The sequence below is a fragment of the Microcaecilia unicolor genome, chromosome 6, assembly GCF_901765095.1.
Source record: "Microcaecilia unicolor chromosome 6, aMicUni1.1, whole genome shotgun sequence".
NCBI lineage: Eukaryota > Metazoa > Chordata > Amphibia > Gymnophiona > Siphonopidae > Microcaecilia > Microcaecilia unicolor.
In genome coordinates this window covers 306934638-306951886 of record NC_044036.1, presented here as the reverse complement: position 1 = coordinate 306951886, position 17249 = coordinate 306934638, and the positions used below count along the sequence as shown (strand labels likewise).

Genomic DNA, 17249 nt, shown 5'->3' with positions numbered 1-17249 from the left:
GTTTGCTTTTTTGGCCGATGCCACACACTGGGCAGAAGATTTCAGCTTGTCTACAATGACTCCTAAAGCGGACCCTAGCATTAGATAACTATGATTCGGATTATTCTTCCAAATGTGCATCACTTTCCATTTGTCTACATTAAATTTCATCTGCCATTTGGATGACCAGTCTTCCAGTTTCCTAAGGTCTTCCTGCAATTCTTCACAATCCACATGTATTTTGACAACTTTGAATAGTTTTGTGTCATCCGCAAATTTAATCACCTCACTCGTAGTTCCAATTTCCAGATCATTTATAATTATATTAAATACCACCAGTCCCTGTACAAATTCCTGTGGCACTTCGCTATTCACACTCCTCCATTGCGAAAAATGACCATTTAATCCTACCCTCTGTTTTCTGTCCAATAACCAATTCCTAATCCACAACAGAACATTGCCTCCTATGCCATGACTCTAATTTTCTCAGGGGTCTCTCATGAGGAACTTTGTCAAAAACCTTCTGAAAATCTAGATATACTACATCAACCTGCTCACCTTTATGCACATGTTTATTCACGCCATCAAAGAAACGAAGCAAATTGGTGAGGCAAGACCTCCCAAGGCTGAATCCATGCTGACTCTGTCCCAATAAATATTGTTTGTCTACGTGTTCTGTAATGTTATTCTTTATTATAGTTCCCACTATTTTGCCCAACACTGAAGTCAGGATTATTGGTCTTGTATAAAGTATTTCTTCATGTATGTACATTCCCCCCCCCCCCCCCCCAATGAATATGATGAAGGCATGAGGCAAATTAGGGATTCAGAGAATATACATTATAAATCTGTGTGAGTAGGTATTTTGGTCTTCTTGCCATGGTATCCCAATATTTTTATTTTATTATTCAGTTTAGTTTTGATTCAGGTCTTTCCACCAATACCTCAAGAAAAGTTACATTCTGGTAGAGTTTTGTATTTTATGACTCTCCTATGCCCAGTGCATTTTCCCTATTTGTTTTCTAGGATGGACCTACTTCAGGCAAGCACGTCGTCACTTCAACAAATGCAAAATGAGTCTCATACATAGGGAAATCAAGCAGAAAATGTATTCTGAAATTCAGAACGGGAAAGGCATAATTTCCATCCTTATACACTCTCTTGCAGGCTATTTGCTACTATTCAGGCATTCTAACAAGCACCCTTGTGGAAGTGAAAGAAAAATAATTGCATTCACTGAGCCAAACAGCTAATCACCTTGGCCTTCACCCCTGGCCCAAAGATGATACAGTGGAACTTCTCCAAAACAGACTGGCCAAAGTACAGTGTGATCAAGGACCACATCATCTCATCAACATCCATGCAAAATACAGCTGTAGTTGAAGCATATAACTTTTGTAGTGCTATTTTACAGCTTCTTGCAAGGCCCTTGCTGTTATCAACCTATAAACATTTTACTGTCAACACAGCCAGTGCAGTTGTCCTAAAGGAGTGCAATTCATTTGGCAACCCCAAAATAAAAAAAAGCTGCCTTCTTCAACAAGTTTCTTGAGACAACACAGAACATGATGCCAAATAAGGACAATATTGTTTATCTTGTCTGCCAATCCACATATAAAACCTTTCATCTCTACAACTGCTTAGTTTCCTCAAGGATACTCTATGCTTGCCCCAGGCTTTCTTGAATTCAAGTATTGCCCTTGTCTCCATCAGCTCTACTGGTGGGTTCTTTCATGCATCCATCAGAACAGAACTAAAAACTGTATATATTTCCAGCTGGAAATGCTGGAGCCTCACCCACTAGTTTGAAGCACCAAATTACTTAGCAGTCATTCCAAACCAAGATGCCAGTCACCTTTTGTATGTAGCCAGGATAAACTGCAACACATGATAACATGGAATACTGTGCAATTTAACATGAACTGAGGCAGCACTGAAAGCAACATGCAGAATATAACCGCTCTGATTTGATTTAATTTTTTAAACAACTTGCACTTGGACCCAGTTCTAAGTCATTTCCAAAGAAATAGCATATGGCAAAAGTAAACTGTCATTCCTAAACCTCACGCTGCATGACTGCTAGCTACACAACAGTTGCACTTGCTCTGTATCTGCTACATCCCCAAACTGGATTATGCAAGAATGGCAGCACATTCGATCAAAGTTTGACACTTAACTATATTGAAAACTGTTTTCAGATGAATCTGATTTAATTTCGATATTTATACCAATCACAGAAAATACAGAGCTGAGTATAAGTCAAGTTTTACATGCAAATACAGTCAGTATTTTCCTGTCCCCAAAGGACTTATCTAAGTTCTATTTCTGAAGCACAAGGAGCATTAGTGGGATTTGAACCCTAGTTTCTTGTTCTCAGCCCACTGCTCTATCCATTAGACTACTCTTACCTAGATTAATAACTTTTAAACTCTAAAGAGAAGGTCACTGCTTTGCTTCACAAATCTGCACTTACTAAATAAAAAGATTAGCAAATGCAGTAGTGGATGTTGGCAGAGCTATGGCTGGTTAGCAGGGAATAAGTTAGTACTTGTTACACATGAAGGCCTATTTTGCATAAAATATAGAGATTGGAATTTAGATGGCCAGGTCAGGATGTGCTCAATTCTGGCAGTATTTTAGAAATGTTCTGCTGACACAGAGCCTTTAAAAATACCTGCAGAAGTGCATGTGAATTTGATAGCATACAGGAGCAGTCATTTTAGAAATACATACATGGGTAAAACGAGTGGCACAAACACAGCATTTCCACATGTCAGTGGCACCACTGACAGCTATGGCTGTTCCATTTACAAACCAACACATATGAGTGCAGCCAATTAAGTAGGGAGCCACAATTTTAATTTGGTCTCATTTGAGAGCAGGAAATAAACTACATGGGGGTTAAGAAGAATGACTCCCTTAATCCCCTGTGTATAGTCCTAGCCAAAATAAGCACTTTTATTTAAGTCTGAACATTCTCTAGGGTGATGTAAAACCCAATGGGAATATTTTCCCCTATAGAAGTGTATTTCCATTTGTAAATAGGGAATACGCATGTACTTTTTTGCCATATTGAAAACATATCACACCATGCTCCCTTGAGGAATTTACATATGTAAAAAACATTCTTGTCTTGACCCATCAAGTTATTCACTTTGGTGTCAAACCAAAGCAGAAAAGTACTTCCACAATAATCAAAATGAAGACAAGAGAGGAAGAAGTTGTTCCAAGGAAAACCAATAGTTCAATGTCTTCTCCAATAAAAGTAACATACACCATCCAGACCCTACACGAACCGTGGTTTGGCTGTGTGCCTTCTTTAGAGGTCACAACTTTATGGGTAGTTAAAATCAATATGGAGAATAACCACAACGTTAGCAAAAAAATACAATAAATCAGCGACTGCAGTACAGCGAGTCTGTCCAACTGTACTGCAGTTGCTGATTTATTGTACTTTTTGCTAACACTGCAGTTAATCTTCATATTGATTTTAACTGCCAAGTTGTGACCCCTGAAGAAGGCACACAGCCGAAACCCAGTCCATTTAGGGTCTGGTTGGTATATGTTACTTTTATTGGAGAATAAGCTTTTGTTTGAAGACACTGGCCTTTTGGTTTTCCTTGGAACAACATCTTCCACTCTTATTTTCATAGAAACATGATGGCAGATAAAGGCCAAATGGCCCATCCTCTGTAACCACTAGCTCTTTCTTTTCCTAAGGGATCCCACGTGCTTGTCCCACGCTTTCTTAAATTCTGACACAGTCCTCATCTCTACAACCTCCACTGGGTGGCCATTCCTCACCTCTACCACCCTTTCCATGAACAAATACTTTCTTAGATTCCTCCTAAACCTATTTCCTCTTAACGTCATCGTATACCCGCTCATTTCAGAGTTTTCCTTCATTTGAAAAAGGCTCACTTCTTGTACATTAATGCCCCTGAGATATTTATATGTCTCTATCATATCTCCTCTCTCCTTCCTCTCTTCCAGCATCAGATTCACTTTGGTGTTCCATTGTTTCTTCAACAGACTCTCACTTCTTATGTTCCTTCCCATTTCTTGAGGTCTTCTCAATAGCATTCCCTGATCGTTCTATCTCATCTTCAGTTTAAGATGGAGCCTGTGTATCACTCGTGGTCTCAGACAGTAGGAACTGGTTTGTGGAACTGTTTTGTGGAACAGTCTCTCGTATATAAAGTACAAATTCTCCTACATCAAATTTAAATCTGCTTTGAAAACTCATTACTTCTCGCAAGTGTTCCCTGGGGGCTGAATTTCCTATGCCCTCGATTGCTTGGACTCTCTGTGGCATGTACCTTAGACCGTATTCCTCCGGTTTCCTGACTTTGCTTACCTTGTTTATCTTCAGTTAATTTACATCTTGGCTTTTACAGTTGATTGTATTCCAGTACCTCTTGTTTCTGGTCAATGTCTTGTCTTTCTTTCTTTAGCTTATATTGTGAACCACTTAGATACACTTTTGATTTTGCAATATAGTAAATAAAGCTGATGATATTTACATGCAGAGATGCTTCTAAAACAATCCATTACCGTTTTGAAAGTTATGCTCTTGGTTGGAATTCTGCACAACTGTAAAGCGCAGAATTCCCCACTTGCTCACAACTTCATCTGTTTACCAACATCATCAGGTAAAGTCCACTGATTATAACCCAGTTGGAATGTAGGCTACTCAATTATATACAAAACCAATTCACAAACATCACTCAACTTAGTGGGGAAGTTATCAATGTGGACTACTGTTAAATATGTGTTTACTGTTAACCCCAGTTATTAGTAACTAGGTCTCAATGCATAATATGGGGCCTGTGATAAAATACCACAATTTAGTGGTAAAATAATATGTCTTAACAGTAGCCCACTTTGATAATTATGCCTCTTAATGGATTAGGTGAAATAGGTCACGTAAAAAATTATCTCCTATCATAACAATTATTTTCCTAGTTCAGGGCTCAACAAATCCCAGATACCAGGTTACCATGACGCCTAGAAATTGCAAGCGTGCACCCAGGACTTCAAGCCCTCAAATTTTGTTACTTTCTTTGTAGAGTTGCCTCAGATGGTGCATTTTCCCTTTCTATGCTGCGATTCAGTTGTCTGTGTAAGCTTGAGCCATGAGGTGCAGGAAGTCTCGTAGTTTCAAATCTCATGGGACTTAAAACCGTGAGACTAGCCCAAACTTCCTGCACTGCGTGGTTCATATTTATATAGACAGCTGAATGATAGCAGGAGGATAGTAAGCATATTGTTTCTTCTGCAAGCACAGTTGGCAAGATGATGGAAAGAGGTGGCAGTATCAGAGCGTGTGAGAGAGTCTAAGCTGGGAACTCTTATGAGAGAGAGAAAAAGGCTAGGTGAAAAGTGGGAGGTATGGGGAGAGACAGACAGAGTGAAGGCTAGAGGAGGGTAATAAATGAGAGACTGGGTAAAGTCTTGGGAGGGTATGAGTGAAAGAGAGACTGGGGGAAGTGGTTTGAGCAAGAGAAAACGAGACTGGTGGGGACCCAGCCTATGGTGATACATGAAACAATGAAGCAATTGCTTCTTTGTTTCACCTATCAAGGGTGTACTGTCACATAGCTGACAGCATACTTTGGGAAGGTAGACTGCTAGTTTCTGCCAGTGATTTGCAGAAGCACCTTAAGGAACTGATTTACTAAAGTTTCTTTGCCCACAGATACAGAATAGCAAAAGAACATTAGTAAATCAGTTTCTAAAATAACTGATGATCTGGGAGGGGTTTCCTCCCCCCTTCCCCCAAACTTCACTTGGGACAATGTGGAGGGGTTGGGAAAGAGGAGCCAGCAGTGAAGGTTTTGAGCTGGCTCCTAGATTTAATGAAAATTTGATGAGGCTTATGCTAGTTGATATATGACCAGAGCAGTCCTGACAATGTCCCTGTATTATAAAACATAGTATTCCGAGTTAAAATCACTGAGGAAGACAACTGTATGCCCCTTTTGAAGTCTCCCACAGAAACAGCCAGAAAAAAAAAAACCTTAAATCAGAAATATCATAAGACTGTCATGAATTTCTCACAAAAAGCATTTGAGGAAGTTTGTCACTGGAACAGAACAAAAAAATAAATAAATAAAACCTAACACCACATCCAGATATGGAAACTGAACAGCATTAACTTCAGTATTAAAATCATATCACACATAAAAGTACTGTGATTCAGAAACATATATATTCAATGCTGATTATATTACAGGAAAGAACTATGCCCAACAGCCTGGTTTAAAGAGCAAACATGTACAGTTTGTGTGTCCTGCAGCTGAGTATACCAACCATGAATATAAAATTTAAATATTTGATTACAGAAGATATGCTGGTGAAGACTGTGCAACTGGGAACATCAGAAAGCATGAATGCAACAGCAACCCAATGGCCAAGTGGCAATCGCATTAATATCTTAATATACAATTCAAAATCTTCAGAAGCTGGTTGAGTGACATATATCCAGCAAACAATTAACCTTTTCCATAATTTCTGCCTGGTTTGCATGCTCTTTAATGCTTACTAGTCCAGTATAACTGGAGCAGTAAATATTACTACCCATAGACTTTCCTGGAAGAGTAGCTTAATGGTTAGAGCAGATTGAGAACCTGCTATGGTTCAAATTCCACTGAGAAAGATTCGGATCTAGATGTGTCCTTTGAGTAAAATCAACTCCTTGTAACTTCAAAATGATGGGCTCCCCTTCAACTCCCCCTTATGGTTTTCTTTGCATGATACCGGCCTGGTTTGCCATTGTCTTTTCTGGTGCAATGTGAGACAACATTATATCACTGCTACCCAACATAGGAGGACATAACCTGGCCACGCCACATTGGACCCAAGGCATGAAAGATTAAGTGACTTGCCCAAGGCCACAAGGCGCTGGGATTTGAACCTAGACCTTCAAGTTTCCAGCCTGCTGCTCTACCTGAGCTAAATCCAAACCCCTTACCCTTTTATTTATTTGCAAAAATGTGTAAGTCGCCAATCTGGGAAACCCACCCATGGCCCCACGGCGGCAAATCACAGTACATTAAAAAAAATCAATCAAAGAGCACTGAACATACACACCAGGATTGCCACCTACGAGACATGAGCCTTCACTGGGTAAGGCAGTTTTGAATCTATAACTTGTAGCTGCAAGTCCTCTCTAAGATATAAAGCTACTAGTCCATGGATGCAATGGGCTACCAACAATTAACCAGAACTAAATCAGACTGTGAAGGCTGAAAGGGACTGGAGGCAGCTCTATTGAAAAGTTTGAACTACACGAGCTCTGACTCTCAAGCTTTCTAAGTCTAAAAAAGGAGGCAAAAGATGCTCATTTCTAAAGTCATCTATGAAATGCTTTATACACTTAAAATCACTAAGAAATCAGTAACAATATCTACAGAACCGTCATCCCTTAAGTGTGCCCTTGCAGAGAGAGCTGTGAGCTACTGCTCTTAGAAATCCCTCCTGAGCGTCAGAAAAAGGCTCTCTCAGAGGCGAGGGCGATCGCCAGAGAGGAAAGAGAAAGGCAAAATCTCCAGTGACACTTACCAGGGCTCCGGTGCCATGGTGCCTCCAGTTCGCAACGCCCGACCGGCGAAAACTTCCTGGTTCTGTCACGTGACTAAGGGAAGCCGGCAGGCTCAAACTACTGCGGAAAAGGGTGGAAATGAACGCCTTCCTACAGGACAGTCTCACGGAGGCTGGTGCACTGAGAGACTGCAAGTTCTTGTTAGTAGGCTAAGAACAACACTGAGTTCCGTTTCGGGTCACATCGGGCCAAATGGACTAAAGGCTTTTTTGTCTTGTTTGTTTGCATCTGTTGGTCAGGCGAAATTTTAATAGCAAGTGTCTTTTGCGGTCAGTTTTTTGTATACATTTTAGAATGTGCTCAAAACGAGTGCAATGCATTGGCCCAATGGCACCCTAACGATTCTGATTTAAACCACAGTTCTGTGGTCTTTAAAACGAATTGTTCAGGTTATCAGCTGCTTTCACTTGCCGTCACACATCCCAACAGTGTGGGGGCTCATTGGCTTTGTGTTTATGTCTGTCTTTTAAACACACGGGAAGTCCAGCTGTTAAGATTCCTGAGGCAGGTGCAGTGCACACCGAAACTCAGGACTGCCAGTCTTGATATCATTTTTATAGATCCCTATGCACTGTGTGTCTTTTTAGTTGATCTTTGTGACATTTTTAATAAATATCCCTTGGTTGGCACTTCTTTGGTCGTTCCCCTTTTCATTTTGTTTTTCCTCATTTGGTTTTGCAAAGGGGTTACTTTCAGGCTTATTTTCGAAAGAGAGAGATGCCCATATTTCGACTTAAATCGGGAGATGGGCGCCTTTCTCCCATGGGCACCCAAATCGGTATAATCGAAAGCCGATTTTGGGCGCGTCCAACTGCAGTCTGTCGCGGGAATGAACAAAGTTGACAGGGGTGTGTCAGAAGCGTGGTGAAGTCGGGACTGGGGCGTGTTTATCGGCCGAGGAGAGATGGGCGCGCTCGGCCATTAATGGAAAAAAGAAGGGCGGCAGAAGCGAGAATTTGAGCTGCTTTTTTTGGACCCTTTTTTTCGTGAACAAGTCCACAAAAAGTACCCCAACTGTCCAGATGACCACCTGAGAGAATTGGGGATGACCTCCCCTGACTCCCCCAGTGGTCATTAACCCCCTCCCACCAAAAAAAAACCCCTTTTTTTTCCAGCCTGTATGCCAGCCTCAAATGTCATACCCAGCTCCATCACAGCAGTATGCAGGTCCCTGGAGCAGTTGTTAGTGGGTGCAGTGGACTTTAGGCAGGTGGACCCAGGCCCACTACGAATCCTGGCCCCTCCCACGACCAAATGCCTTGGATGTGTTCGTTTTTGAGCTGTTATCGCTGAAAACTGATACTGCCCAGCTCTGACGCCCATCTTTTTCGAAAATACGGTCTGTCCTGCCCCTTCTCGTACCCGTCCTCGGAGATAGTCGCCCATGGAGATGGGTGTTCGATTATGCCCCTCTTTGGCTTTTTTGTCATTCACATTTTAGCGCGCATTTTACCATACTAAAATTACTCCCAAGGGCTCCCACGCAAACTCAGCGGTAACCGGGTTTAATGGCAGCTACACACCTTATTTTTGTAGCTCCGAATATGATGGCACGCTGGGGGTGGAAAGTACTGCTGGGCTTCTGCGGGAGCCTGGCGGTACTTCCTTTTTAGCAAGCGGTAAGCCCGCATTGGGCTTACTGCCGCTTTGTAAAAGGGGCCCTTACTGACTAAAACCTTCAACACCCACCCTCCTCCCATGACACAAGAAGTGTTTACCTGGTTTACCATATATAACTACAAAAAAAAACAGCAAAGCTCCTTAATATAGCATTGGGATCATGACCATAAGAGAATTGTGGAAAACAAAGAGATTATAATCACCTTGGACATCCATCCTGACACATAAAAAGCTGAATTCAAGAAAACTGGACATAATTGCAAAAGAGAAAAACACCAGAATGACATTAATTATAGAGGGGTCCGTCCCAATTTTTCTGTGAATTGTGTGGAGAAAAAAAAGATCCTTAAGTATCAAGAAAAGCAGTCCAAGACCAAGAAAATATGGCAGAAAGCAACAGAAATATTTCCCATCCTGGTGGGTGCCACAGGCTTGATCAAAAAGAATTTCGAAACACACCTGAATATGTTGCCTATCAGGCTTATTTTCAAAAGTGATCGCCGGCCATTTCCCGACATAAATCGGGAGATGGCGGGTGATCTCTCAAAAGTGGCGAAATCGGTATAATCGAAAGCGGCTTTTTTGACAGCATCGCCGCTTTCCCATCGCCGCGCCGGCAAAAGTTCAAGGGGGCATGTCGGCAGCGTAGCGAAGGCGGGGCATGGGCGGGCATGGGCGTGGCTACCAGATGGCCGGCTTTCGCGGATAATGGAAAAAAAGTGGTGTTAAGCAGTATTTCGACGGGTTTACTTGGTCCTTTTATTTTCACGACCAAGCCTCAAAAAGGTGCCCCAACTCACCAGATGACCACCGGAGGGAATGGGGGATGACCTCCCCGTACTCCCCCAGTGGTCACCAACCCCCTCCCACACTAAAAAAATAAAAATAAAAACCTTTTTTTACCAGCCTGTATGCCAGCCTCAAATGTCATACCCAGCTCCCTGACAGCAGTATGCAAGTCCCTGGAGCAGTTTTTAATGGGTGCAGTGCACTTCAGGCAGGCAGACCCAGGTCCATCCCCCACCCCTACCTGTTACACTTGTGGTGCTAAGTGTTGAGCCCTCCAAACCCCCCCAACACCCACTCTACCCACATGTAGGTGCCCCTCTTCACCCATAAGGGCTATGGTAATGGTGTAGAGTTGTGGGGGGTGGGTTTGGGGGGGATTTGGGGGGCTCAGCACCCAAGGTAAGGGAGCTATGCACCTGGGAGCTTTTTTTGTATGTTTTAAACATTTTTAGAAGTGCCCCCTAGGGTGCCTGGTTGGTGTCCTGGCATGTCAGGGGGACCAGTGCACTACAAATGCTGGCTCCTCCCATGACCAAATGCCTTGGATTTCACCAGGTTTGAGATGGCCGGCATTTTTTTCCATTATTGCTGAAAAACAAAACCAGCAATCTCAAACCCGGCGAACTCTGGCATTTGGCCGGGCTAAACCGTATTATCGAATAAAAGATGGCCGGCCATCTTTTTCGATAATACAGTTCCGGCCAGCTGCTGCGCCGCCACCAAAATAGATCGCCAACGATCTATTTTGCCGGTGACGTTCGATTATGCCCTTCTATATGTGCTACATCTTACAAATTCCAAAGGGAAGCTCTCTTTGGCACAATGCATATTTACAGCAAGTGTTAACAGTAAATTTGAGACTCAGATCAAACTCCAAATACCCTGGTTTAGGAGTGAAATTTATTTATTTATTTTGACATTTATACCCTACATTATCCTGAACATACTTGATTTCGATGTGGTTTACAAAAAATAAAACAGGCAAGGTTTACAATACCATAAAAATTATCAAGTAACAGCAGAGTAGCACAATCTAATACACTCCATCAATGGGTAGAAACCTCTCAAAGCGGAAGTTTTCAGTCTTTTGCGAAATAGCAAGTAATCAGGCTGACCCTTGATTGCCATTGGCAGTGAGTTGCACCACTTAGCACCTTGGTATCTAAAGTCCACGGAGTGAAGCCTAAGGTAGTCCCTAGAGCCAGAGGTTATATTGCATAGGGGAATAGTTATTAAAGGTTGCATGTAATCCAGTGTCATGCCATGTAATATTTTAAAGACAAAAACACAGAATTTAAAAATAATCCTGGCTTTAATGGACAACCAGTGCAGCTTGCATAATAATGGAGTGGCTCTATCAAAATGCAATACCTTAAGGACAAGTCTAGCTGCTGCATTTTGGGCCATTTGCAGCCGTTTCAGGACACCCTCCTTATATCCAGCATAGATGGAATTGCAGTAATCGAACTGAATTAAAATCAGGAATTGAAATAGCAGTTTAAAGATACGTATCAGGCAAAAAATATGATCTGATTCTCCTCAGCTTCCAAAGAGACATGAAGGATTTTTTCACTACTGAGGAAACCTGAGGCTTGAACATGAGGTGACTGTCAATTAATACACCCAGTACCATAAGCATAGTGTCTAAGGGGTAGGGTGCATTGTCAATGGTAAAATTATTATATATGGTATGGTCAAAGAGGTTGGTTACCACAAGAAATTTAGTCTGATCTCTATTTAACTTAAATTTAAATTTGCAAGCCCGGGATTCTAACAAATCAAGACCAAGCCTAATCTTAGGGACAATTTCTGGAAGACCAGTCTTGAAAGGGATATTTATTTATTTATTTATTTATTTATTGCATTTGTATCACACATTTTTCCACCTATTTCCAGACTCAATGTGGCTTACAATAATATATCATCATAACAGCGCCAATCAAGAGCAGATAAACAATTGGTTACATAAAAAGCAAGTGAAACATAATGGATATAATCAATACAATATCATCCACATAAATGAAAGTAAAGAACCCCACTGCCTCCAGTCTTTCATCTAACTGAGCCATCATAACATTGAACTTCACCTAATATGATCTAGGTTTTAGGAAGCCACGAAGCCATTGGTGAACCTTCCCATACATTTCAAGATCGGGAGGCGGGGCTGGTGGTTGGGAGGCGGGGATAGTGCTGGGCAGACTTATATGGTCTGTGCCAGAGCCGGTGGTTGGGAGGTGGGGCTGGTGGTTGGGAGGCGGGGATAATGCTGGGCAGACTTATACGGTCTGTGCCCTGAAGAACACAGGTACAAATCAAAGTAGGGTATACACAGTGGTGTGCTGGAGCCGGCTCGCAACGGCTCTGCAGAGCCGGTTGTTAATTTTTGAGCAGTTTTGCGAGCCGGTTGTTCAGCTGTCTCTGTCAGCAGGGACGGGAAAGTTTTTTTCCCCCCCTACGCGGGAGGACTCGTCGTCCTGCATTGGGCTGGTTCCAGTGGGGGCGGACTACCCCGGGTGAAAGCGCAAACCATATGGGGGTGTGTCCTAACTTCTGCTCCGTCCGTGCTACCCTACCTACCTCCGCTCACTTGACTCCTCCCAGCGGTTCCTTGCACTTTCTCCACCTCTGCCAGTGCTGCTTCCTCCCTCTGCAGCTCCTTTCGCTCTCTCCCCGCCTCTCCGGTCTTCGAGTCCCGCCGATGATGACCCTAACGTCATGACGCCGGCTTCCTCCCCCTGCGGCACCCTGTGCACCAGTGAATGCGCCCTTCTCTGTTCTCTTGCTTCTGTAACGGCTCCACCCTGAGTCCTGCAGGTGTTTGGCGCCTTCTGCTTCCTGCACTGCTAGTGCACTCCGTCTCCGTGTCTCTGTCTCCTCACACCCCTGCCGCTGCTGGCCACCAGTCTTCTATCGTCCTCCACTCCTCCTTGTCGCAGAAGAATCTGGGATCTTCACTGTGAATCCAGCCAGGTAGGCCCCGCAGCGATCTAATATTTATTTATTTAATTAACTTTTAAAAACATTTTTCATTGTATTTCTGCTGCTGCTAGTGCTACTTTGACAAGAGCAGCAAGCTGCAGCTAGGGGGCCGGGGGGGGGGGGGGATCATAAAGTGTGAAAGGAAGGGGGCCCGGGGGGGGGGGCAAGATAGAGCACTACTCTAGATGGGAGAAAGAGGACAATGGCAATGGGCATGAATGGCCAAATTTCAGTGAGGATATCCTGTTTCCTGCTGGGTTCGTCTTAACTGTTGTTGTAATCTATAAAGTTGATGCAATATTGAAATTAAATGGAAGCAGAATTAAACTCTCCTTTCATTTGGGGCACACATAGAATCAGATCTTCATCTGTTTTGTAGAAGTTTACCTTTTAGATACATAAATGGATTATTTTGTTTCATGCAGATTTCTTTTGTTTTTACATAAATGGGCTATATAAGCCCCTAATGCAGCCCGTATTGGTTTTCTTATATTTTGTTCTTGTGATAACTTATACTGTGCCAAAACTGAAAACTCTTATCTCTGTCTGGTCGGTAGTAAAAGGAGCTCATTGTGAACACTATCTACCCTAAAAGGTTGTTTTGTGTCTTGGTATGGTCACATTTTCAATATGGTAATACTACGGCCCAGCTAAGGATCAGCCAGGTTATTTTGAGTTAGTCTTCACTGGACCAAACTTGCTTTCCTTGTGCCACCATCACTATACAGCAGGTAGGCAGTGTCTTAAAAGATGGAGGATAAAGGATTTTTTTTTAAAACATTTATCACACATTCCAAGCAAAGTTGGCTTACATATTTCAAAGTACACTGAGACAGAATAATAGAATTCAGTTATATCATGGGAACAAATAGATGATACATCTGAAACATTTGAGATTAGCATATATATGATATATACCCAACTGAGCATTTAAAAGTTTGTCCTTTAATGATACCATATGTTCAGAAATCCATAGCCATTTAGTATAGGTAGTTATTCAAATATTATCACATTCATACACCAGAACAGGCATCCATCACATCACATTGCAAAAGAAAACAACTTCTACAGAGTACGTCCAAAATTTAATTTTTATTTCCTTATTTCTTTCTTCCAAAATTCCAGACAGCACATGTACAGATCAGTAGGAGGACCCAAAGCACTCCAAAACAAGTAAAGTCAGAAACAACACAGTTTATTGTTCAACCAAGGATTTACCTTGGGTTTAAAAAGCAAAACCATGTGCATATCCTTTGCACCAATAATGTATAATAAAATTACATGTTGTTAATACTGTACCAGCTAACTCTCTCCCTGGGAATAGCCAGCTCTGCAATGTGTGTGTGTGGGGGGGGGGGGGGGGGGCGGCGCAGAGGTGGATAGAGGAGAGAGCCTGTTGTTAAAAATTTAACAGCACAGCACACCACTGGGTATACACAAAATTAGCACATATGAGTTATCTTGTTGGGCAGACTGGATGGACCGTGCAGGTCTTTTTCTGCCGTCATCTACTATGTTACTATGTTACTATATGCAAAACTAACATTTCATACACAAACTGTAGCACAGGTATAAAGAACAAGTTGCAACCACACACTGAGCACAATATTATATATACTCTTATAGTGTTAACATGATCAATATTCCCCAGATTTTTTTCTATTTTAAGGGTTTACCTGAAAATGCTGCTCAGATAATGCAGGTATGTTTTTTGTTAGAGCATAGTCATAGAATTCTTGTACTGTGGTGATCTCACAATAATTCTGTTTTTCAGATTGGGTACAGACACAAGATAAAAGCAGGCAGTTCCCCTGAAAAAGCAGGTGGCGAAACGGGTCCCCGTCGGGATTGCTGCAAGAAGTTAAGTACTGGCTATTTGTGTTTGATAAAATAAGTTCTATTTTGATATTTTAATTGCAAAGAAAAAAAAAATTTTTAAGGAGTTTTTTTAGACCCATGATTGACCTATGTACATATTTAGTGCTAAAAACTGTCTGTGCTGCAGCACTGAGCACGGTAGGCTTCTGAGATCTTTTTTCCTCCTAATGAAGATATCTAAAACCCTTAAAACAGAAAAAAATCTGGGGAATATTGATCGTGTTAACACTATAAGAGTATATATAATATTGTGCACAGTGTGTAGTTGGAATATGCAAAACTAACCCATTTGGAGAAATTGTGAAGTTAATACATTTTTTAACATTACTAACTTGCACCTTTTTTTTACTTAGGTTTTAACACATTTTTAGCCTGCTATGTGTAGCCCTCAATTCATTAGCTTATTGCTTTGAGTGTTAACGTAAGTTTTGTCATTATGTTACACTGTTCTGTTATTTTTACCTGCTCTTTAAGTGTACTTTTAATTTGTTTTATAGTTATTATCTGCTTGTTATTCTCTCTAACCCAACAGAATGTTGGAAAGAACTTATACATAAGATCTTGAAAATGGAACCAAGTCACAGAATCGTTCCCTTGATATTTGAACAGTGTAGGACTCAGTAAATTCAGAGCACCCCATGGTTCATATAGGGGTTGTTTCTGCCAATGCAGACTGCAGAAGGGAGAAGAGTGGAAGGAAGCAGCAATGAACTGTATTAAAACACTCAATCCAATGACGGGAAAGTAAAGTAAGAAGTTGAGAGAGTGCAGGTGAAAGATCAAAACAAGGATATCAAGGAGAGTAGGGACACAGATTGCTTGAAGCGAAGGGAGAGCAGGGGAAGAATGGGACTCAAGAACTGGAGATAACTGGGAGACAGAAATGACTTGGAGAATGGGGGAAGAGCAAGTACTCTGGGAGTTGGGGCAACAAGAGACTTGGAGATAGAATGCGAGCAGGGGGCAGTGCAGAACTTGGGGAGATGAGAACTTGGAAATTGGTTGAGTATGAGTGGGGGTTGTGTTAGATGGGCTAGGTATGAGCTAGGAAGTGTAATATGGTAAGAGAAGGAGGCTTAAGGGTGAGGGTGGGCTGAGAGGTGATGTGGAGGACCTGGAGGACTTGAGAGAGTGTGAGAGGAAGTGGTAAGAGATGGAGGTGTTGTGGAAGGGTGGAAGCGGAAAAGGATGAGTTCTGAAGTGGGTGAGTTTGGGAATGAGGTTGGGGAGGTGCTGAAAGAGGGGTAATAGGCCAGGTGAATGGTAAAAGGAAAGAGGGGAGAGAAGAAATGGAAAATAGAAAGTAGACCCAGAAATGAATTTTGAAGAAGACTGAAAGAGACCAGAACCAAGCTGATTAAAAATCAAAATATCGATACAACAGCAGTAGAAAAGAAAACCTCTTGAACTCCCTTAGAGTTTGCCTTTTATACATTAGCACCATTGCTCTGGAACACTATTCTGGAAGTATCTTTGTCTTGATACCTCCTTGAATAGGTTTAAGTCAGGTATACAGGCCTATTTTATATACAGGTCTTTGGAGCTTAACTTTTAGCAGGCCTGGTTCACGAGGATGTATCGGGCATTCCATCTGCAGAGAATCTCAGGCTTCTCTCTCTCTCTCTCTCTCTCTCTTACTTTTTCCTCCTTTGATATTTTCTATAAACTGCTCTGGTGCACCATGTGATGGGTGGGGTAACAAGGCTTAATCAATGAAGCGTATTCTGTGCGTAAATCTAGGCGCCGTTTATAGAATACGCTTAAGCAAAAATGTGTTCTGCGTAGATTTTTTAGAGGTGCATTTTTTCATCACATTGCTCTTTCGTGCAGCGGGCACATACCTGGTGTTTTTCCATTCAAATGATTACAAAATCCACAACTCAGGAGTAAAACACTCCTTCTTAGCATGATCCACTTCCTCTCCAGGAGAGCTTGATTCCCATGCATAGCACTGGAAGATTAAGAAATTTCCTCATAGGAACTCCCACTTCTTGGTACTTGTGATGCCAGCACGGTACTGCCTCTTACAAGAACCAAAGCTACTGGCAGCAGCCAGTCAGAAACTACAATTATTTGTTTATGATTCATCAAGTCAAGGACAGGTAATCATTACAAGTCATACTTTTTTAGCTCAGGTTTGTTTTGCACACAGGTAATTTCCCAATAACAGCAGAATAGTAAATATATCCAAGAAAAAACACTGAAGGTTGTCCTTGGAAAATCTGTTGGTCTTCAGTTTGGTCAGTTCAAGTACTTCCGTTTGCATTTTGTCTTCTATGATTTAGTAGCATGGGGTGGGGCTCCTATTTATTTTGAGGGGCGGAGTTAAACCCACACAAGTCCTGTCATGATGCTATTAAGTAGGGTTGTCACAGGTAACAGGGTCAGTTGGTAAGTTACT

At 42.0% G+C, this 17249-nt stretch overlaps 1 protein-coding gene across 2 annotated transcripts in view; it reads right to left on the bottom strand.

Moving 5' to 3' along the window:
• The window catches only part of STX8 (syntaxin 8), a 287100-nt gene extending 279240 nt beyond the window's left edge, over positions 1–7860 (bottom strand). Inside the window, exon 1 of one of the 2 annotated variants that reach the window (XM_030208103.1) lies at positions 7543–7860. In XM_030208103.1, coding sequence (XP_030063963.1) covers positions 7543–7559 — 17 coding nt within the window. In that variant the 5' untranslated portion in view covers positions 7560–7860. The remainder of the gene's footprint in view (positions 1–7542) is intronic. The other variant, XM_030208102.1, reaches the window with a different exon arrangement.
• Positions 7861–17249: the final 9389 nt, after the last annotated feature.